This window comes from Ctenopharyngodon idella, chromosome 11, assembly GCF_019924925.1.
Source record: "Ctenopharyngodon idella isolate HZGC_01 chromosome 11, HZGC01, whole genome shotgun sequence".
Classification (NCBI taxonomy): Eukaryota; Metazoa; Chordata; class Actinopteri; order Cypriniformes; family Xenocyprididae; genus Ctenopharyngodon; species Ctenopharyngodon idella.
The window spans coordinates 23,180,849-23,204,536 of record NC_067230.1 but is presented as its reverse complement, the minus strand read 5'-3'; the positions used below and the strand labels follow the sequence as shown (position 1 = coordinate 23,204,536).

At 36.7% G+C, this 23,688-nt stretch overlaps 2 protein-coding genes across 6 annotated transcripts; both read left to right on the top strand.

Annotated features, from left to right (window-relative positions):
• The first annotated feature begins 3,405 nt into the window (after positions 1 to 3,405).
• On the top strand, positions 3,406 to 13,200 carry xk (X-linked Kx blood group (McLeod syndrome)). 2 transcript variants are annotated; one of them, XM_051912335.1, is made up of 4 exons: positions 3,406 to 3,846; positions 6,415 to 6,677; positions 9,848 to 10,343; positions 10,470 to 13,200. In XM_051912335.1, the coding sequence occupies exons 1-4, from the start codon at positions 3,602 to 3,604 to the stop codon at positions 10,651 to 10,653; spliced, it is 1,188 nt and encodes a 395-aa protein (XP_051768295.1). In that variant the 5' UTR covers positions 3,406 to 3,601; the 3' UTR covers positions 10,654 to 13,200. The 2 variants fall into 2 exon arrangements, with proteins under 2 accessions (XP_051768295.1, XP_051768294.1); XM_051912334.1 differs by having other exon boundaries at positions 3,408 to 3,846; positions 9,848 to 13,200.
• A 323-nt stretch (positions 13,201 to 13,523) lies between these two features.
• On the top strand, positions 13,524 to 22,131 carry LOC127522405 (cytochrome b-245 heavy chain). 4 transcript variants are annotated; one of them, XR_007932586.1, is made up of 14 exons: positions 13,524 to 13,708; positions 13,936 to 14,028; positions 14,768 to 14,878; positions 15,018 to 15,102; positions 16,107 to 16,255; positions 16,928 to 17,109; positions 18,380 to 18,509; positions 19,350 to 19,442; positions 19,516 to 19,769; positions 20,301 to 20,460; positions 20,574 to 20,649; positions 20,978 to 21,124; positions 21,230 to 21,354; positions 21,603 to 21,727. XR_007932586.1 is itself a non-coding variant. In XM_051912332.1 (13 exons), the coding sequence occupies exons 1-13, from the start codon at positions 13,664 to 13,666 to the stop codon at positions 21,718 to 21,720; spliced, it is 1,692 nt and encodes a 563-aa protein (XP_051768292.1). In that variant the 5' UTR covers positions 13,524 to 13,663; the 3' UTR covers positions 21,721 to 22,131. The 4 variants fall into 4 exon arrangements, 2 of the variants coding, with proteins under 2 accessions (XP_051768292.1, XP_051768293.1); XR_007932585.1 differs by lacking the exon at positions 21,603 to 21,727 and having other exon boundaries at positions 21,230 to 21,357; XM_051912332.1 differs by lacking the exon at positions 20,574 to 20,649 and having other exon boundaries at positions 21,603 to 22,131.
• The last annotated feature ends 1,557 nt before the right edge of the window (positions 22,132 to 23,688 follow it).

The following is a 23,688-nucleotide window of genomic DNA, read 5'->3' as shown; positions in this document are numbered from 1 at the left end:
CTATTTTCGTTACAGAGCTTCAGTGTTTATGTCTGAACGCGGGCTCAGTATTGGCCGGCTAATGCGTCAGCATCACACGCATGCGTCGTTCTGCTCACGTGACCGGCCAATAGTGAGCCACCGTTCGGATGTAAACACTGAAGCTCTGTAACAAAAATAGCATAGCAGTTGAAGTTGAAGTTGAAAATCTAATTTTGACTTATGTCCTTTATGACAAATATTTTATAATTATCACATATTTTAATGACTTTTTATAAGAGTAAGAAAATTTAAATTATGAGATTAAAGTTGAAGTTATGACTTTTAAAGTCAGAATTTTAACTTTTTAATGTCTGACTTTTAAGTCATTTTGCTTTACTATGTTATAATTTAGACATAATTATGACTTTTTTAGACATAATTTTGACTTTCATTTCATAATTATATGTAATAATTTCCACTTTTCATTTTGATAATTATTATTTACAAAAGCATGACTTTTTTCTTATCTGGCATGAAGTGGCAATATTCCATCATCATATGGAAATCTAACTCTGGTTTGAATTATACACTTGTAGCTACACTATATTGCCAAAAGTTTTGGGACGCCTGCCTTTACGTGCACATGAAATTTAATGACATCCCATTCTTAATCCGTAGGGTTTAATATGGAGTTGTTCCACCCTTTGCAGCTATAACAGCCTCAACTCTTCTGGGAAGGCTTTCCACAAGGTTTAGGAGTGTGTTTATGGGAATTTTTGACTATTCTTCTAGAAGCGCATTTTTGAGGTCAGGCAGTGATGTTGGCGAGAAGGCCTGGCTCGCAGTCTCCGCTCTAATTCATCCCAAAGGTGTTCTAATGGGTTGAGGTCAGGACTCTGTGCAGGCCAGTCAAGTTCTTCCACACCAAACTCTCTCATCCATGTCTTTATGGACCTTGCTTTGTGCACTGGTGTGCAGTCATGTTGGAACAGGAAGGGGCCACCCTCAAACTGTTCCCACAAAGTTGGGAGCATGAAATTGTCCAAAATATCTTGGTATGCTGAAGCATTAAGAGATTATTTCACTGGAACTAAAGCCTGAAAAACAACCCCACACCATAATCCCCCCTCCACCAAACTTTACACTTGGCGCAATGCAGTCAGGCAAGTACCGTTCTCCTGGCAACCGCCAAACCCAGACTCGTCCATCGGATTGCCAGACAGAGAAGTGTGATGGCGTCTGCATCCAACGCTTTGCATTGCACTTGGTGATGTAAGGCTTGGATGCAGCTGCTCGGCCATGGAAACCCATTCCATGAAGCTCTCTATGCACTGTTCTTGAGCTAATCTGAAGGCCACATGAAGTTTGGAGGTCTGTAGCTATTGACTCTGCAGAAAGTTGGCGACTTCTGCGCACTGTGCGCCTCAGCATGCGCTGACCCCGCTCTGTGATTTTACGTGCCCTACCACTTCATGGCCGAGTTGCTGTTGTTCCCAATTGCTTCCACTTTTTATGATACCACTAACAGTTGACCATGGAATATTTAGTAGTGAGGAAATTTCACGAATGGACTTATTGCACAGGTGGCAACCTATCAGTGTGCCACGCTTGAATTCGCTAAACTGCTGAGAGCGACCCATTCTTTCAAAAATGTTTGTAGAAGCAGTCTGCATGCCTAGGTGCTTGATTTTATACAGGTGCTGGTCATATAATAAGAATATCATCAAAAAGTTGATTTATTTCACTAATTCCATTCAAAAAGTGAAACTTGTATATTATATTCATTCATTACACACAGACTGATATATTTCAAAAGTTTATTTCTTTTAATTTTGATGATTATAACTGACAACTAAGGAAAATCCCAAATTCAGTATCTTAGAAAATTAGAATATTGCTTAAGACCAATACAAAGAAAGGATTTTTAGAAATCTTGGTCAACTGAAAAGTATGAACATGAAAAGTATGAGCATGTACAGCACTCAATACTTAGTTGGGGCTCCTTTTGCCTGAATTACTGCAGCAATGCGGCATGGCATGGAGTCGATCAGTCTGTGGCACTGCTCAGGTGTTATAAGAGCCCAGGTTGCTCTGATAGAGGCCTTCAGCTCTTCTGCATTGTTGGTTCTGGCATATCGCATCTTCCTCTTCACAATACCCCATAGATTTTCTATGGGGTTAAGGTCAGGCGAGTTTGCTGGCCAATTAAGAACAGGGATACCATGGTCCTTAAACCAGGTACTGGTAGCTTTGGCACTGTGTGCAGGTGCCAAGTCCTGTTGGAAAATGAAATCTGCATCTCCATAAAGTTGGTCAGCAGCAGGAAGCATGAAGTGCTCTAAAACTTCCTGGTATACAGCTGCGTTGACCTTGGACCTCAGAAAACACAGTGGACCAACACCAGCAGATGACATGGCACCCCAAACCATCACTGACTGTGGAAACTTTACACTGGACCTCAAGCAACCTGGATTGTGTGCCTCTCCTCTCTTCCTCCAGACTTTGGGACCCTGATTTCCAAAGGAAATGCAAAATTTCATCAGAGAACATAACTTTGGACCACTCAGCAGCAGTCCAGTCCTTTTTGTCTTTAGCCCAGGCGAGACGCTTCTGACGCTGTCTGTTGTTCAAGAGTGGCTTGACACAAGGAATTTGACAGCTGAAACCCATGTCTTGCATACGTCTGTGCGTAGTGGTTCTTGAAGCACTGACTCCAGCTGCAGTCCACTCTTTGTGAATCCCCCCCACATTTTTGAATGGGTTTTGTTTCACAATCCTTTCCAGGGTGCGGTTATCCCTATTGCTTGTACACTTTTTTCTACCACATCTTTTCCTTCCCTTCGCCTCTCTATTAATGTGCTTGGACACAGAGCTCTGTGAACAGCCAGCCTTTTGTGTCTTGCCCTCCTTGTGCAAGGTGTCAATGGTCGTCTTTTGGACAACTGTCAAGTCAGCAGTCTTCCCCATGATTGTGTAGCCTACAGAACTAGACTGAGAGACCATTTAAAGACCTTTGCAGGTGTTTTGAGTTAATTAGCTGATTAGAGTGTGGCACCAGGTGTCTTCAATATTGAACCTTTTCACAATATTCTAATTTTCTGAGATACTGAATTTGGGATTTTCCTTAGTTGTCAGTTATAATCATCAAAATTAAAAGAAATAAACATTTGAAATATATCAGTCTATGTGTAATGAATGAATATAATATACAAGTTTCACTTTTTTAATTGGAATTAGTGAAATAAATCAACTTTTTGATGATATTCTAATTATATGACCAGCACCTGTACACCTGTGGCCATGGAAGTGATTGGAACACCTGAATTCAAATATTTTGAGGGGTGTCCCAATACTTTTGGCGATATAGTGTATCTTAGCATTATAAAATGGCACTAAATGGGCTCAACCCAGGACGTCGATATATGCCGCTGGTGATCAGGTAGAACGTGACCGCATGAACACCCTCTGCTGACAGCAGTAAATATTGAGCTCACTGCGCCCTCTACCGGTTAGAATTGCAATAGAACTATTCGCCGCGGTGATCAGCTGTGAATCAGCGGCTGGTGCTTGATGCGTCCACTGGAACTTTAAAATGCAGGCTCACGAGATCAGAGCAGAAAAGCAACATGGCTGAGTGAGGATGAGACTACCCAGCTCTGTCCTTGTGTCGGTCTCTTTGTTTACGGCCGAGACGACGGCTGCTCTGTATCTGAGCAGCACTTATCGCTCCGCTGGTGATCAGATTTGGCAGTGTTTCACGCTCCTCTTCACGCTTGTGCCATCCGTGCTGGTGCAGCTCACACTGATCTTTATTCACAGAGACCTGAGCAGAGACAGACCTCTAGTACTACTGCTTCATATATTACAACTAGGACCAATAATAAGGTAAGTATAGCGACTCTCCTTTAGCTAATGTACAGTATTTGGCTGCGTTTCTTCTTACAAGCCTTGGCTCTGTGGAAGGGAATTACCCATCCACATAATGGATTAAGAATAAGATACAAACAATGTCCATTGTGCGAATACACATAGGCCTAACAAAGGTGTTTTTCCTCACGCGCAAGATGAACCTGTGCTTTACCTATTCATAAATATTATGAATTTTTTCGTTTGATTTATAGTCCACAGTGCGCAGTCATGTCAAAGGTTTCATGGTGCAAAGATTAATGTCCCCGGGTCTTTCCATAAAATGAGTACCTTTTCATTTTTTAATTAATTTTTAAAGGTGTTAACATTCTAGACAAAAAATGTAATGTACTGTATATTTGGTCAATAGCCTTTTTTAAAGTATCAGGACTGCAGGGTTATTAGTTAACACTTCATTATCAGCTTTTTTTCCTCAAGCCTATGGCATGGCACAAGATATTTATTACAAACATATTATCTATTATTTATCTACAAATATCAAGTTTAATTAATTAGTTACTATACAAAGGTAACAGTACTGTAAAATAAGAGGCATTTCACATCATAAATGGATGATGATGATGGCATAGTTTCTTTTATTCATGGAATTGAACAAGGGGATTCATGACAGTAAGAGGCAATCACAAAACGTTCTCTGAACGTTAGCATAAGATTTTATTTCAGGTTAAGTTATTTTTTGTGAGCCAGTTCCTAACATTCTGTTGATGTTCTCTTTAGGTTCTTATTCTTGTAACGTTCTGGGAACCAAAAATTGTTAGCTGGGATATAACACTCACACATGCACACCTACTGGTTTCCATGTTTTGTAAGGATTTCCCATAGACGTAATGATTTTTATACTTTACAAACTGCATATTCAATCCCCCTACACTAACCCTACCCATCACAGAAAACTTTCTGCATTTTTAGATTTTCAAAACACTTAATTTAGTATGATTTATAAGCTGTTTTTCTCATGTGAACTGAAAAAAAACAAAACGTCCCCATAAGGTCAAAATTTACTGGTATTACTATCCTTGTGGGGACACAACTGCTTTCAACATTGATAATAATAATAATAAATGTTTTTGAGCGTCAAATCAGCATAGTAGAATGATTTCTGAAGGATCATGTGACACTGAAGACTGGAGTAATGATGCTGAAAATTAAGCCTTGCAGTCACAGGAATAAATTACATTTTAAAGAAATTGTAATAATATTTTTAAATTGTAATACTATTTCACAATATTACTTTTTTTTTTTTTTTTTGTAGCTTATCGATCCCAAACTTTTGAAAAGCAGTGTGTATGTAATCAAAATGTACATGTTTGCTAATGCAGCAAATTTAATAAATAAAAAATACATAAATATATTTACTAGGCTTTGTTGTGCTAAAATGCCTACAATAGCACAGTATATAAGTTGGTGTTAGTTTTTCATTGTTAAAGTATTTGTTTAAACATATTCATGGGGTACACAAAGGCACCCATTTTGTGAAAGGACCCCTCTGTAAATGATAATTAGGAGCTGCTCCTGCCACATAATTACAGTCCTTTTAAAAGGAGCACTTCAAACTGTTATTTATTTTCCACGTACCATGCCACAAGCCAGTTATAGACAATTTGTGTCCTCAGATTATCTATTAGTATAGTTATTGGTGTTATTGACAGCTTCCATTCCAGTCCAGGCCTCACAGTAAACTGTTCCATCTCTATCAGTCCATGTGCTGTTGCATTGGCCATGTGCATAATTGAAGCATTGATATTGCCTTCTCTAATAGTACAGTTTAGTAACTCAACCTGGGCCAGCTCATTCCGATAAAGCTCAGCACTGTTTTTAGCTCTGTGTGATTCATGTATAATTCAGTTATTTATTTCACTGAGTTTGTGTGAATGGCCTGTGCAGCTCTCTTGGCCTTCTCTTAACACGCTCTCATCCATCACAAAGGTTGCCTACACCCTATTACTGTAAAATGGCAAGGCTGTTGTCAAGGTTTGGGATAGGAAATGCTCACCCAAGGTTTGGCACCTACTACCTGTCCTGTGAGACCTAGCCTCTGCATTTTAAATGAATGAGATGGACAGATCGCCTACTGAGGCCTTACAAAAGCTGTCCTTGTGTAAGCTGGTGAGCTTTCATTGGATAGAGTGCAATTCTCTGAGCACTGGCATGGTCTATCTATTGTGACATGGCGGATGAATATAATTTGGATCCAACAATTATAGGACATTTGCAGCCAACCCAGTGACTCCTTAATATAAAAATGGTAGCTTTTCTTGGTTTCAATTGAATAACACTTCCAAACATTAAGGTAAACCAGTGCTGATCAGGTTTATGGTCAATTTTGTTTTTGTTTATTTTATTTTAATAATAAAAATAACAAAAGGAAATATATGATGTTTCTTTCAACTATAATTAAAAAAGTTATATAATCATTTTATTTTATTATTTTATTTTATTTATAACCAAACAAAGAAAATTTATCTTTGAAAACCTTCGTTAACCATTCATTTTTCTAAACAATAAAACATAGTTTTATTCCATTAGGTGCCTGGATGCCTTCTGTATCTATGGCAGTGCTGGAAAGGTGGAGGAGCCATATGTCACCATCACCCGTAAGAAGCAGATACCCCGGGAAGGGCAGACCGAGGAGGTGGAGCAAGAAGTGGGACAGGCGGAGGGAAAGTTAGTTACGCACAGAGCTGCTTTCGCCAGGACCTCGGTCATACAGGCCTTCCTGGGCTCTGCACCCCAGCTCACACTGCAGCTTTACATCTGTGTGCTGCAGAGAGCAGTGTCCATCGGTAGAGGTGAGAACACACACACATGTTGGTATATGTGATTTACGGGGACTCTCCATAGGTGTAATAGTTTTTATACTGTACAGATTGTATATTCTATCCCCTTACACTAACCCTACCCATAAACCTACCCATCACAGAAAACTTTGTTTTATCTATATTCTAGAGTCTCTATGGTGAGCCCCCAAGCGTGAGTTTTTTTAAGGCGACTTTTATTTTAGAACACAGCAAAACATCCAGTGTTAAATTAACACTTCCATTGTCACCTGGTGTTTATATAATCTGGTGTGGATTATATAAACACTGGCAATGTTAATTTAACACTAACAGTGTTCATTAAACACTGGAGGTTTTACTGTGAACGTAATAATTCCTTGGCGAGGCATCATGCAGCCACACTATGACAGATATGCATCGCGTTTATTTCATTTTTCCTTTTTTATTTAAAATATTCCCAAACTTAACTATACCATGAATAATATGATGTATACCATGTGGAAGGAATATGTGGAAGTGAATGTGTGTTTTGTCATTTAAAACACCTTTATTATGACCATGTTATATAATATAACGCATGATTATATACTAAGATATAACACGCGATGAGTTTACACCGCAATTCAGTGGATCTATCAGATTTTCATTAGGTAAATTCATCCATTTTTCCCGAAATACATAAAAGTAAGTGGCCAGTGAACTGGGAGAAGAATAGAGTCAACTTTATCATTTCATACACAATGTGTATCTGATATGAATAAAACACTTTGACTTTGTCGAATTACAATTGAAAGGATTATTTTTGCAGCTTCCATAGACATCGGTGTATGGAATTTGAATTTAACAAACTATAAATGTCATTTTTTACATAATACTTAATTTAAATGGCTATTTAAATATGAAACCTCAAAAAAACATTATGTGGTTGAAAACACTGAATAGTTGTGATATATAAAAAAAGCCAAAGCTCGAAACGTTTGAGTTTAGCAGTGTCGCACTGAATGTTCTAATCACACTGGTGTGAACATACTTTACTCGCCGAGAGGTTAAAATCAGTCCCATTTCAGGGGTGGAGGGGGGACAAATTGAAACTGAGGGGGCACAAACAGATCTGAGGGGGCAATTCCCCCTTTTGCCCCCTCGTGGCGCCGGCCCTTAGCCCATGTCCTTCAGAGTTGTGCACATGTTCGGCCTCTCTGCACTTTCTAAGTAATCTAATGAAACTGTATCCATTCTAATTAATATTTAATTTTTACTTATTTACTTATTTATTTGGTAAATAGCTACGTAATAAGTGGGATAATGTACAGTCATACAATAATTTTTTCTTCAGGGTGATACAAGATCATGAAAACCTTTAGGGTTATTTTGTAATAATGAGCAGCTGACATTATCACTTACTGTACTACATACCAATGCCAATGACTCATGAAGTCACCATGAAATCAGTGGGGTGGTTGGGGGGCACTTATGAATGCACGCTCGCTTTTCACTTTCACTTTCGTATTCATGATCATGAGTACTCTTGTGTAAAGGGAGCAGCAGTACCGAGTGCCTAGGTGGCCAAGATTTACTGTTTACTGGTGCGAGGGCAGGACAACCTGTCACTCACATGAGATCACATCAATAGCGAATCACAACCATCCAATCAATTCCCAATGGACAAAATCAATTCCCGCCCTACATTCTTTCTCATTCGAGAAGCCGTTTCACTCAAATAGGCTATAAGTCACGATAGGAAAGAAAAGACGAACACAGCTACTGTTTCATGCTGACTTTAAAAAACAAGAGAATGACTTCTTAAATTATTTTAAGGGTTTCTAGAGCATGACTAAGACTTATTCCTGCTTTGTTTTTGTTCTGTTATCTGGGCTTGTGAAGTACAGCTCCCAAAGTGGAGAATTACAAGCTTATGAGCTTATGAGTTTCACTGTTAATGAGTTTTGTCATATTCCACCACATCTGTAAAGTGTTAAATGTCAGAGAGAGCAATTCGTTTTTATGTCATTGAGGCATGTCATGTTTCCGCCAAACAATTATGGTCTGTGCGCAGTCTTTTTTACATATTCTCCAAGTTTCGTCCACAGAATAATATCTCTATAAGGCCTCTCTGCTGAAGATGGAACTGTTCCCCACGTCACCCGTCTAAATTTAACAAGCTCCCCTCAGTGATGCATTCAGCACACATGCTTGAGTTTCAGAGAATGCCTCTGAAATGACTTCGGCGGGTGTACTTATCTATTTCCTCTTGTTATCACAAGGACGCACACTTTGTTTCTGAGAATATCAGCTAAAATAGATAGCGTGTTTTCAAACAGTATGTGCAGGCCTCGACAGACAGAAATAATTTATAAAATGGACAACAGATAAATTAATTTAATTAAATCCTTATAATATTATGCTGGTAATATAATTAATGAAAATGTAAAATGTGTGTTTTTTATTACAAAAGCAAGCAAAATAGTCTCTTTTGGACTGTTGGCCCTGACTTTATATTGTTGGCAGCTGTCACTGTACACTGAATATTTAGATTTATAGACCCGACTCTGCCTCGCAGATATGTTGTCATCCGCTCTGCATGAGGAATGTGTTGGCAGCCTTGCAGTCTGTCCTTGAAAGCAGTATTGCAGATGGAAGATCATAATGGACAGTGAATCAGTCTGACCCCATTACCCATGAGGCAAAGAGTAATGAAACGGTGACTGACTTTAGATCGAATGGAAGGCTGAAAGAGGCCATATGTTTGCACTGTTGGTGGATTTAGGCCTTCAGGGTCTCTGCTTCTGCTCTCCTTTTATTACTTAACAATAATAGTAAACAACATAGTAAATTATGTAACCGGATGGCAACATATTGTGCACTGCAGTTATGGGAGCCCAAACCTGTCAAAATTAAAAAATAAATAAATATAACAATATGAGAAATAATGAGGTAATAAAACAAATACAATTCATTTTCTTCTTTTATTTATTATTTCTGAATGTATTTTTAACTTCATTTTTTAAATTTTATTTTATTTTATTATTTTATTTTATGCAGGTTTGTACCTCCATACATAGTAGAGTGGTTTATTCCATATCCACACATCTGACACAAGAGCTTTGTTCGATTGCTTTTAACCACAAAGTATGTTTGTACTGGATTTAACGTGATTATGTTTCACTCTTTTCTCTCCCTACCAGGCACATTGATGGTCATTTCCCTTCTCTCAATTGTATATGGAGCCCTACGCTGCAATATTCTCGCCATAAAGATACGCTATGATGATTACGAAGTGTCCGTGCGTCCATTGGCATACCTGTGCGTGTTCCTGTGGCGAGGGTTCGAGATCGCCACTCGCGTGACCGTGCTGGTCCTCTTCAGCTCAGTGCTGAAGGTGTGGGTGCTTCCGGTGGTATCAGTCAACTTCGTCCTGTTCTTTCTTCGCCCGTGGGTTCTCTTCTGGAGCAGCCGTTCCCCGTTCCCGGAGAACATCGAGAAGACGTTGACGCGTGTGGGGACCACCATCGTCCTCTGCTTGCTGACATTCCTGTACGCTGGAATCAACGTGTTCTGCTGGTCCGCTGTTCAGCTCAGACTGGACGACCCCGATCTGATCGATAAGGGTCAGGCATGGAGGCGGGTGGCAGTGTATTATTCCCTCCGTTTTGTCGAAAACACTGTGCTGACTTTGATGTGGTACGTCTACCGGACTGAATTTTACCAATGGGTGGATGCTCCCGTGTTAGAAATACTGCTGTTGTTGGGTTACGCCACCGCTGTGTTTTTTATGTTGCTCTTTTACCAGTTCTGCCACCCTTGCAGGCAACTGTTCTCATCCAGTCCAGCCCAGGGTTTTGGGGAGTGCTGTGGATCTCTCTGCCTGCCAGGTGGGACTCTTTCCCAGCCAGGCTCCATAAGGACCAAACCAGCAGGGAAAGACATTGGAGACGATCCACCCTGTGTTACCAAAGGGGACATCGGGCAGAGTTTATGTGGCACCGTATGAGCAAAGCACAACTTAAAGGGATAGTTCATCCAAAAATGAAAATTTTGTCATCATTTACTCCTTTATGGTGTTCCAAACCCATAAGATATTGGTTAATCTTCGAAACATAAAGTAAGATATTTTTAAAGAAACCTTTAGAGGTTTCTGTCCCTCCATTGAAAGTCCAAGTAACCAAAACATAGAAGATCCAAAAAGGTCATAAAGGCATCGTAAAACTAATCTATTTGAATCGAGCGGTTTAATCCAAGTCTTGTGAAGAGATATGATCACTTTATATGATTTAGGCTTTTGCTCACATATAAACACAATACATAGAGCGTATCACATATGGTAAGAAGCTAGAACAAATCTCATTGGTTCTCGTGAGTGTTTGAATCATGTGATGCATGCACAAGCTTCTGTATTTATCATATGTTTTACTGTTTAGATGTAAATAAAAGCCTAATTTAAATGTGGTCATCATATAAAGCGATCGTATCTCTTCACAAGACTTCGATTAAACCTTTTGATTTATATGGATTCGTTTTACAATGCCTTTATGACCTTTTTGGATGTTTTAAGTTTTGGTTATCTGGACTGAATGGAGGGACAGAAACCTTTCGATGATTAACCAGTTTTATGGGTTTGGAACGACATAAGGGTGAGTAAATGATGACAGAAAAACATGCAGGTTTGGAATATGAGGGTGAATAAATCATGACAGAATTTGCGTTTGTTCATGAACTATCCCTTTAAAACATTGTCATGAAATGCTTTAGGAGCAAAAGGGAGAAATGAAATTAAAATGTTGTATTTCTGCCTTTTACCAGTTATGTTGGAATGTAAGAGGCAACATTTGTTGAACAGATCTTCAGATGAAGATACTTTTTCTTGTTTGGTTTACAAAGCTCATGAGCCAGCATGGTCCACTGAAGTGCATGTGAAATTCCTTAAGAAGATGAAACCGCTGCTTTTGTCATGTGATGTGGGAGCACTCTGTCCCCTTTTCGGTGTTGGTTTGATTAATGTTATAGCTTCTACGCTCTCTCGATGTCTGCAATATTTAAAGCAGATTTATTTATAAGATTGTATTTGCTAAGTTATAAGCTTTCGTTGGGCATTGCTTTCTTGACAACCTCTCAGGTTCATTATTAGTACTTCTACCCCCGGTTTCACAGACAAGTTTTAAGTCTAGTCCTAGACTAAAATGCATGTTAGAGCTGTTTTAACTGAAAGCAACTTGCATTGACATGTTTTAAAATATGTCAGTGCCATTGTTTTCTCTCAAGATACACAGGAGTAATGTTTTTTTTAAGGCACATTTATAAAAGTTACTTAAATGCCCCAATTCAACTAAGATCTAATCCTGGCTTAATCTAAGCCCTGTCTGTGAAACTGGGCCTTAAAGGGTTAGTTCACCCAAAAATGTAAATTATGTCATTAATTACTCACCCTCATGTTGTTCCACACCCGTAAGACCTTCGTTCATCTTCGGAACACAAATTAGAGCGTGTATCAAACTGCTAAAGTCACGTGATTTCAGTAAATGAGGCTTCGTTACGTCATAAGTGTTTCGAAACATTTTGAAATTTCAATTGTTCACGTGACTTTGGCAGTTTGATACACGCTCCGAACCACTGATTCGCAACAAAAGATTTGTAAAGCTTCGAAGCTTCATGAAGCAGTGTTTTGAAATCGCCCAGCACTAGATATTGTTGAATAAAGTCGTTATTTTGTCTTTTTTGGTGCACAAAAAGCATTCTCGGCACTTCATAACATTAAGGTTGAACCACTGTAGTCACATGAACTATTTTAAATATGTCTTCAGTACCTTTTTGGGTATTTGAAAGTGTAAATGATCTTGCTGTCAATGGAGGCCTCAATGAGACATCGAATTTTATCAAAAATATTTTAATTTGTGTTCTGAAGATGAACGAAAGTCTAATTAGTGTGGAATCACATGAGGGTGAGTAATTAATGACAAAATTTTCATTTTTGGGTGAAATAACCCTTTAATACTTATTTTATGCTCATACTTAAAAAGAAAATAGTAAGACTGTGAAATTAGTTCTGATTGGTCATATGACAGTGTCCTATCTTATGACAACATATGGCCTAAATTCAAGTAATTGCCTGAAAATGCTTTCAAAATATAAGGATTCATGAATAGTAAAGATTACATTTGGGTTGCCAGGACCTTTAAAATCCTGCAGAGAATAATTTAATTGATTGTTCCTTTCCTTTGTTTACACTCCTATTTTGCACTCGTCTCATCTGGGGACCTCTTTTGCACATTGTTCTTATTTTTCCTACAAAAAGTATAAAATGTCATTCTTTTCATAGAGGGCAGTCGATGATTGTATTCTAACTATACTGCCCCCCTGTGGGGAGTTGAATGGATTGAGTTAATACATTTTGCAAGACTGTGGTCAGGGTTGCATCTGAAAAAACTTCTTTAAAACACATCCATAAACATTGTATAGAGCACATCACTGCTTTCAATATGTGCAGCTGTCAGCTAAACCCATATATATAAAAATAAAGGAGAATGATATTTTGTCCATGAAAGGACAGAGTTTATTGATCTTCTCTTTGCATCTATCTATCTATCTATCTATCTATCTATCTATCTATCTATCTATCTATCTATCTATCTATCTATCTATCTATCTATCTATCATCTATCTATCATGTGGGGGGCATGGTGTCACTTTTTTTCATTTTATGTGATAACTTCAATTTAAACCCATTTACTGAAAGACTGTAACAAATGCAGGAAAATGATTTAAATCATATAACCGTAACAGTTCTGACTAAACTGCAGGCTGAACATTAAAATAGAAAGAGAAGTGAGAGTTCACCTGACCCTTCCCCTTTAGGCTGAGGAACTTTGCTTGATGGTTTCTGATGGGCTCACAATTGTGACGATATTTCCTGACTTGGTTTTGTGCTTTATATACCAAATCCCCACTTGTCTTGTGGCTTTCTTCAAATTTTCTCTTGATCTTCTCTTACTACACAGCTCAACATCATGGGAAACTTTGCAGCAAATGAAGGGCTATCCATTTTTGTTATTGTAAGCTATTGGGATTATGATTTTAGGATTGGTTTCTTATTTAACTTTTTTAAAATATTTTTTTTATTTTATTATCTTTGGATTCTAAAGTTCCTACTTTTTTTTAAATTACTTGCTTTTTGTGTTCTTTTAGCACAATTATTTGTTAAACATGCTGAAGAACAGAGATACTATTAATGCTGTATACTCTACAAAACTTCTTAAACGCCCTCCGTTCTGTTTTTCAGCTTGTGTGGCTCGGCATAAATGTGTTTCTCTTTGTGCACTTTTACATGGCATTTTTGGTTGACAGATACTACTATACTAGAGTCATTCTTGGGGTAAGTGTCAAATCATTTATACATCTTAAATATTTATTTTGTTCACATTAATATATTAATGTGCCAGTGTTTTTTTTTTTTAATGTGTGTTGTATAATTTGTAATGTAATAATTTGTGTACTTGAATATAATTTTAAAATAATCCTGCGTCAATTATTTAAATAATTATAATAATTATATTGTTAATCTAATTACTTGTTTGTATATTGTACTTTAATTTCTATGCTAATGTATTGTTAGATTCTACTCAGAACTTCTGTAATGTTTATACAATCAAACCAAAAATTATTCAGACACTAGATATAATTTTTTATATTTTTTTACTAGTGTGTGCAGGACACTATAGTTCATTTATGTAAGTGAGGAGAGCAAAATAAAGTAAACTGTGACATATTATACCCAAAAAATTCTTTATACAGTGGACTACCAGTAAAATTTATAAAATTTTGGGGCCAAGAATTATTCAGACACTTTGACCTGACTATGTTTTGCTTAAGTTTTATCTGACATAAGTAAGACACAGTTTAACTATGAGTTCTTGTCATATTTTATTACCATTTTTTTAAACTATAGAGAATAAACTGTGATAATGTGTGAAATGTTGAAGGTGTCTGAATATATTTTGGTTTGAATGTTGTTACATTTTATCTCTAAGGACTGTATTTTAATGCATCAGTGAATATGTTGTTCAGAGCTTAAAATAGGAAATGAAACTTCTCCTGTCTCTCTGTGCCCTCAGCAAGCTCTCTCCTGGGCCAGAGCTCCAGCTGCATGTCTGAATTTTAACTGCATGTTGATCCTGCTGCCAGTCTGCAGAAACCTGCTCTCATTCCTACGCGGATCCATACAGGTCAGAAGAGGAGCAACAGAGCGAAAGTGAAAGGCTTATGCACTTCAGATAATGACAAGTGAAAAAGTTTCCTCATTAACGGTGTGTGTGTGTGTGTGTGTGTGTGTGTGTGTGTGTGTGTGTGTGTGTGTGTTCACAGTGCTGTAGCCGCACTGCAGCCCGTCAGCTAGACAGAAATCTCACTTTCCACAAACTGGTGGCATACATGATTGCCTTACACACAGGTACTGTAAGAAAGACACTTTTACCACGTTTAAATCCTTTTCCAAATCTTTTTTCAATTTTCAGATCTTTCTAAAATGCCACTAAACCTAAACTCTGAACTACACTGACAATCTGGTGTAGAAATTCACTCAGAAATTGCTTGTAAATTTCACAATTAACTGGGGGTCAGAAGTTTGGAATAATTTAAATGTTTTTGAAAGTATCTTATGCCCACCAAGGCTGCATTTATTTGATCAAAAATACAGTAATATTGTGAAATATTATTACAATTTACAATAACTGTTTTCTATTTGAATATATTTTAAAATGTAATTTATTCCTGGGATTGCAAAGCTGAATTTTCAGCAGTCATTACTCCAGTTTTCAGTGTCACATGATCCTATAGAAATCATTCTAATACGCTGATTTGGTTGTCAGTAAACATTTCTTATTAATATCATTGTTGAAAAACAGTTGTGCTGCTTCATTAAAAGTACCATTTAAAAGTTGAAAAAATAGAAATTAATACTTCTATTCAGCAAGGACACATTAAATTGACTCAAGTGACAGTAAAGATATTTATAATATTACAAAAGATTTCTATTTCAAATAAATTCTGTTCTTTTGAACTTTTTTTATTCATCAAAGAACCCTGAAAAAATGTATCACGGTTTCCAGACAAATATTAAGCAGCAAAAACTGTTTTCAACATTGATAATAATAAAAAAAACACATATTATATACAAATAAATAGTCAAGTAGGAAAGAGTTTTTTTAAATTGTAATACTATTTCACAATATTACTGTTTTTACTGTATTCTTTATCAAATAAATGCAGCCTTGTCGAATTGAAGAGACTTATTTCAAAAACATAAAAACAACGTTTGACCGCCAAACATACTCCAATAATCTTTGTTTTATTTATAACTTAAAAAAAGTCATTACAGTGTAGCCTGTACATCTTGCATGTATGATATTTCATGGATATATTAACTTGCTGATAATTTCTTGTATATTCTCCCAGCTATCCACATCATAGCTCACCTGTTTAACTTTGAGAGATTCATGGATTCCCAGCTTATGATCAACAGCAGTTACCTGCCTTACGTGCTCTCTCAGATTGGCAACAATGACAACAGATCTTATCTGAACCCCATCAGAAGCAATGAGACGGTGAGTCTTTTCAGCAAGTTTTGCAAGGTTTTTACTCATTTCAGTCACACACATTTGTGTAAGAGTCACACATTCTCAGTGTTAGCAGAAGTCCCACTAAAACACTGATTCTGAAGCAGCATCCCGTTCATTACGCAAGGAACCTCCAACTGATATCACTTCAGCCCCGTAGGATACCTCCCACTTCCACCCACGGTTACATCACATAACCATCATGCTGCTGCTGATGTTGTGATCACATGGTTTTTAAAATTCTGTTGCCATAGTGTTGCTGTGATGACCCAGTGGACAATAGCCAGAAATAGAACATTGAGAGGATGAAAAGCTTACCATAACAAAAACATTTATAGTATGTTGAAACACAGTCAACACACACATCCTATGACTGCTATAAAAAAATCTACTGTATTTATAGCTGTAATTGAGAGCAACTACAACAGATTTGAACAGTTTTGAACAGCATTTATTTGAAATAGAAACATTTTGTAACATTTTAAAACTCTTTACTGCCACTTTTGATCAATTTAATGTGTCCTTGCTGAGTAAAAGTATTAATTTCTTTAAAAAACAAAATCTTACTGACCCCAAACTTTTGAACAGTAGTTTATATCAGTCTGGAAACTGTGCAATCTCTTTTTGACAGTAATGTTTTGTATGTTTTGGATTTCCTAGAACCCAACCATAGTGATGTTCACAACTATAGCGGGATTGACGGGAGTGGTCATCACCCTCGCTCTCATCCTCATCATCACTTCCTCCATGGAGGTCATCAGAAGGTCATATTTTGAGGTGTTCTGGTTCACCCATCACCTGTTCATCGTCTTTTTCATTGGTTTGGTTCTTCATGGAGTTGGGTGAGGGCTTAATTCAATTAATATTTTTATTTTTTTTATTCATCGAAAATTCAGCTTTGCCAGCACAGCACAAAAAAGATTTTAAGAAAATTATAAAATAAACTATAGATTCTAAAATATGAAAAGTATGTGAACTGGATCTGAATATAGTAATATGCAAGTATGTGATTTAACCCTCTGGTCCTCCTCGGTTTTAAAAATGACAGAATATTTTACGTTTTGAAATTTTAAATTTTTTTGCTTCATCATAATGGGATGACACTTGGTGACTTTTGTTGCATTAGCTATGCGAACACACAAAAAAATCATGGACATGATTCAGATATGTTAAAGGGTCGATATGGTAAAATTGAGCCAAAAGACTCAAATAAGAGGTTGAAATCAGATCAGACCCAGATTTATTAAGCTGTGATAAAACATACCTATTCATTTTTATTGAATTTTGATGTTATGTGTAACAAAACGTCCTCTTCTGTATTCAGGTTTGACTGTAGTAAAATTAATGCAAATTTATAGAGCTTTATATAGAAATAAATAGGAATGTAGTGGTTACACCATGGCATTACACAAGTTTTTCTATTTTTACTCCCAAGCGATGGCACTAATCTACCTTCAGAAAATTGGATTTTATATGCCTTGTCTCTATTTTAACATGAAATAGTGCTTTAATTAAAAAATTATTAAAAAAATATGTTAGGGAATATCAATGGGGAAAAATAGCTAATAAATAGCTAATAAAAATTGTATAAATATTGCATAGTATCATAAAATACCCTCAACATTTTAAATAATAATCAAAAAATATTATTGAAAAACTGAAAAACAAAAAAGTTCAAGGCTTCGGTCACTTTTGACCGTGAAGGAGCCAAATGTGACCCCTAAAAGAAGAGGACCAGAGGGTTAAGCACTGAATCCTCCAGATTTTGAAATGTTTGGATGCTTTTTCTTTTAATTTGTACAGTATAAAGTTAAGCAATTCTTAACAGTCCACTTGCTCCACTTCACTGTTAGTCCCACAATGTCTTTTGTGAGTTTGCAGCACTAGTAGGGGATGATTAAAAAAAAAAATTATTTCATTCATTCATGCCAGTGAACACCTATGGTTAGGCTTACAGTTTTAAGCTAATAAAATGCAGGTTTTCTAACAGCCTTTATTGAAGCATCATGTATACTGATGACACATTTCAGTCATAATACATGTTGACAGGCACATAATGCTAGCAGGAGAAATATCATGCATTATTTATGCAATAACAGTATGTCTGTTTAGGCGTATTGTGCGAGGCCAGACTGTTGAAAGTGTAAATGTGCACAACCCAAATGAATGTCACAGCCATTTTGAGACCTGGGGTCAAAATAACAGCTGCCCTGTACCTGTCTTTGCTGGGAACCCACCAATGGTATATCATAATATAATCTCAATCTCAAATACAATCTATAATCTATGGAAGGTTGTTTCCATCACAGTATAAAAAAATAAAAACTTTAATTTTGACTTTAATCTCACAATACTTTTTATTTCTCGCAATTGCGAGTTTATATCGCACAATTTGGACTTTATAACTCACAATTGCTAATTTATATATCACAATCATGAGAAAAAAGTCAGAATTGCAAGATATAAACTCACAATTCCGACTTTTTTCTTGCAGTTCATATCAGTTTATATCTCACAATTAATGCTTTTTTTCTCACAATTGCGAGTTTATATCTTACACAGCCCCGCACATGATATGGGGGAAAAATATGTATATCATGGCCACGAATGAACAATTCATTCCATTGACTTACTTAAATCGTCAGGACGTTTTACTAATCAGTTTCCTCTTTTCAAGTAATTTGTGCTCACAATATAATAATTTGTTCCCACGTTTTACTGAATCATGCGCAAAATATAATAATTCGTTCCCTCGTTTTATTAAATTGTGGCCATATTGTAACAATTAGTTCTCTTGTTAACTAAAACACTCAATTTACTAAATCGAAGGAACTAATTAATAAGTTGTAGGAACAAATTCTTAATTTGTGAGCACAATTTAAACTAAAATGAGGGAACGAATTAGTAAATTGTGTCTTAAATAAATGAACTCGCAATTGCGCAAAAAGTCGCAATTACCTTTTTTTAAATTTTTTTATTCTATGGTGAAAACATGCTTCCATAATAACCTCAAATGAATTTAGCACATAAATACATACATATTTTTTGGCAGCATTTAAAAAACATGTACTTCCTCTTGCAGACGTGGAAGTGGGTGGTTGGCCCCATGTTTCTATATGTCTGCGAGAGACTGGTGCGCTTCTATCGCTCACAGCAGAAAGTGGTGATCACCAAGGTTAGTAAATCAAGTTATCTGATTAGCAACCAATCAATTTCTTCTCCTCTCACCATATTACGCCACTTTACAGGTAGTGATGCACCCTTCCAAAACCCTTGAGCTGCAGATGAAGAAGAAGGGCTTTAAGATGGAGGTCGGTCAGTATGTTTTCATCCAGTGCCCGTCGATCTCTCAGTTAGAGTGGCATCCCTTCACCCTAACCTCTGCCCCGGAGGAAGACCACCTTAGCGTGCATATCCGAATTGTAGGGGATTGGACACAAGCCCTTTATACGGCATGTGGAGGAGACAAGACTGTGGTGCTGGATGCTTGGACACTACCGAAGTAAGATTAAAGTGACAGATGCGTTATTTAAAAGGATAGTTCACTCAAAAATAAACATTCTGTTATCATTTACTCACCCTCTTGTTATTCAAAACCTGCATGACTTTCACTCGTGTTTTGGACCGCACTAACTTTCATGGAATTTTTATTGTGGAACTCAAGACTCAGATAACACAGATGTAGTGTTTTAAATAGTACTAGTGAGTTTCACATGTAAAATGGGGAAAATACATGTGTAGAAAGGGGATGTGGCCATACAATCACAGTTGAAAAAAAGAGAAGTGTGGGGAGATATGGTTCTGTTTATTGGTAGGCAATATGGCGATTTCAACATGAGTGAATTTTTGTCGCCGTTTCTTCTTGTGGGATTCCTAATTTCTTCCTCCTTCAGTACAAAACTAGAAGAATACAGATGATACAACATAATAAGCGAACAATGCAATGCTGAGTTATTTCTGTGATACATCTTGCAAAGAATGTTCAGTTTGCTAGTTGGCCATGCATAACGGCTGTCTGTTGTTCTCCATTTAGGATGGCTATTGATGGGCCGTTTGGGACGGCCAGTGAAGATGTCTTTCGTTATGAAGTTGTGATGCTGGTTGGCGCTGGTATTGGTGTCACACCTTTCGCTTCTGTTCTGAAGTCTGTGTGGTACAAACACGTCCAAGAGAACAACGTCTTCACCAAAAAGGTGATAAACAGCACAAAGTTTAGTTGTATTACAAGTTTTATAAAATGTTATGTTTAAATGTGCAAATGAGGCATTATTTAAATGAATATGCGATAATTTCCATGCATTTCCAGCAGAAATCTGAACATTGGATAAAGCCAGATTCAAAATTCTTGTTTGATTTTGTTGACATATTAATGGTGTTTGCAGGTGGGATATCTCTTTTTATCACTCTATAAATCAGAAAAGTAAATTTTCTCCATGTTTTCAGGAGTAAAACGTAAAATATATGAGGTGAATGATATATGAACAAACCTCTCTGTAAAAATCTTATGAATATATATAGGAATAAAACTGTAAAGTGGAGATTTAAAGAAAACGGCCTTTAAAGATACGTTTTTGTAAGACAAAAATAGAATGTAATAAAATAAATACTTAAATATTTAACACTTTCAGATGTTTCTGAAAGAAGTCGAGTTGTGTAAGCAATGTGGATTGCAAGGGTTACTAATATAGTTTTGACCTTTGACCTGTGCAGATCTATTTCTATTGGCTGTGTCCGGAGACGCAAGCTTTTGAATGGTTCGCGGACCTGCTGCAGAGTTTGGAAAGACAGATGACGGAGAAAAACATGAGCGATTTCCTTAGTTACAACATTTATCTCACACGCTGGAAAGACGCTGAGGTGGGCGGAAAGATGTGCTTGTTGAATGGCAGATAATGTAAAGCATTTTGAACTTCACTGAAATACAAAAAGTACTTTGATACTTATTTTGATTACTTTTTAAAGGCGGCCCACCTTAGGGTTCAGTATGAGGCAGAGGATGATCCTATCACTGGGCTTAAGCAGAAGACTCGGTATGGTAAACCCAACTGGGACAATGAGTTCAGTGCCATCGCTACCCAACACCCAGGGTATGTAGAGTGTGCTAAATAAAGCATTATAAAACGGATAGTTCCGGTTCTTGATTATGATTGGTTGAGCCACACTCAAAGACGTTGTAAATTACTCTACAAACATACACCTATGACACCCCTTAGCTGTACTAAATTCACTGTAAACCACTTAGGACTTCTTGCTTTAGTAAAGTGCACATTTTAAAGGCTTTCTACACTTGCTGTTTATTAGTAAGTAGTATTTTTTTTTTTCTTTCTTCTCTTAGTTCAAAAATTGGTGTTTTCCTGTGTGGTCCCACAGCACTGGCCACAGCTCTGGGGAAGCAGTGTATTTCACACAAAGAATCTGGAACCGAATTTATATTCAACAAAGAAAACTTCTGATGTGCTTCACGAGATGTGCCACCGTTTGGATAACTCGTGTGTATCAGAACCCATGGATACTGATGAACACGTTTTAAATCAAAAAATGACTTTTTGGACTTTTCTAATAACAATATATATATATATATATATATATATAGTCCTTAAATTACTGCTTAGAATACTGAGACTTGTTTTCAAAGATTGTATCTTGAATGTTTTGTTTTTCGGCATTGGAAGAATTTTATTTCACTTTTACAGTTTAAAATGTTTTAGATTTTTTTTAAATAATGAAATTCTTGTTAAGAATAGACTTTTTTTTTTTTTTTGCAGTGCAAGTTTTTATGTCCTTATGTTATTGGTCTAGATATGTCATGGCTGTGCATCATGCAGAAATAAATAATCAGTTTTTTATATACTATAAAGAGCAAAGTGTTATTTTCAGGGTTCCCACTCTTTCATGAACACCAGATTCAAGGACTTTCAAGGACTTTTTAAAGCACCGTTTATTTTATATCAAGCACCTATCAAATTCAAATCGCAGCATATGGAGCGTCATGAAAGACCTCTTACAGTAGGGTGAATTCAGGTTGATTGGGACACTTTTTGTCATTGAGATGACTAGGAAAAAGTGTCCCAATCAACCTGAATTCACCCTACTGTAAGAGGTCTTTCATAACATTTTAACCCTCCTATTGCATTTGCATCCATTTTAACCCGGAAGAGGTACAGAATCATTTGTACATTAATTTTGGAAATATATTAAAACCGTTTGCAGCTTCCTTATCTCTAATGTTAACAATCTTTCCACACTAGTTTTGGTTTTCATTTTTTATGAATCATTACTTGAGTAAAAACATTATAATAGAGAGAGAATACTGTAAAAATAAATTTTGCAATTGATGGAAAAAATTATATGGGTTATAAGGATTATATGGATCGTAATTGTGGCTTATAAAGTCAGAATCAGCATATAGATAAAAGCTTGCAATTCTGAGAAAAAAAAGTCAGAATTGAGAGATATAAATGAGCACTTCTGAGAAAAAAAATCAGAATTGCAATTTATATATCACAATTCTGACTTTATAAGACACAGTTTCTTGTTAAAGCTACTATATTAAAGTTTTTTTTTTTTTTTTTTTTAAAGGGAACACTGTCATTATTTACTCACCGTAGAAGTTGTTTTAAACCCGAATAAATTTCTTCTGTTGAACATACAGGTTTTTTTTTTTTTTTTTTGAAGAATGTGGGTAACCAAACAGTTGCTGGTCCCCAGTGAGTTCCATAGTAGGAAAGAAAACACTATGGATGTCAATGGGTACTAGCAAATGTTTGGTTCTTCAGAATATGTTCTTTTGTGTTCAGCACAAGACAAATTAATACAGGTTTGGATCAACTTTAGAGTGACAGAATTTTCATTTTTGGTTGAACTATCCCTTTAAGGACAAGTCACAGCATGTGTTGTCTGTCCCTTTAAGGCTCATGCGCGCATCTAATATATTGACACGCATTCGATTTTCTTTCAACTGCTTACTTTCGCTTTACATTTAACCGATGGTGTAAACCTTGTGTGTATTAACTTTGTCCAGCAAATGCAGTGTTTGACAGGCTTTTAGAGTGCGCGCGCTTCGGGTGTATCCGCTCCAAAAAGCACGTGTCACTGTCAGACCAGCACGCGGATAAAATGTTTAACCGTTAAGACTTTAAAACGCATGCAAATAATAAACTTTTGTGATTGTGAATAAATGCAGTGTTCCTTGAGTATAACTCTACCGCTGTGTTAACATTTTATGTGAATGTATATAGCTTTGTACTACACAGTATGTTGAGACAGAGGCGTCAGGACTGCAACTGACAGAAAGCACTATAGCACAATGATATTTCTTCAAAAGCAGATAGTGGAGACCTTTTAATCGTCCACGATCAAAATCGCACATCCCTATAAGAATGTTTATTTCGGACACAGCAAGTGTCACAGCTCAAATGTCG

Bases quoted from the DNA above. Each gene is read 5' to 3' on its own strand.
- xk (XM_051912334.1), top strand. From the start codon at position 3,602: ATGAGACTACCCAGCTCTGTCCTTGTGTCGGTCTCTTTGTTTACGGCC. The intron at 3,847-6,414 runs GTAAGTATAGCG...TTATTCCATTAG, and splicing joins CAACTAGGACCAATAATAAG to GTGCCTGGATGCCTTCTGTA. The intron at 6,678-9,847 runs GTGAGAACACAC...TCTCCCTACCAG, and splicing joins AGCAGTGTCCATCGGTAGAG to GCACATTGATGGTCATTTCC.
- LOC127522405 (XM_051912332.1), top strand. From the start codon at position 13,664: ATGGGAAACTTTGCAGCAAATGAAGGGCTATCCATTTTTGTTATT. The intron at 19,770-20,300 runs GTAAGATTAAAG...TTCTCCATTTAG, and splicing joins GATGCTTGGACACTACCGAA to GATGGCTATTGATGGGCCGT. The intron at 20,461-20,977 runs GTGATAAACAGC...TGACCTGTGCAG, and splicing joins ACAACGTCTTCACCAAAAAG to ATCTATTTCTATTGGCTGTG.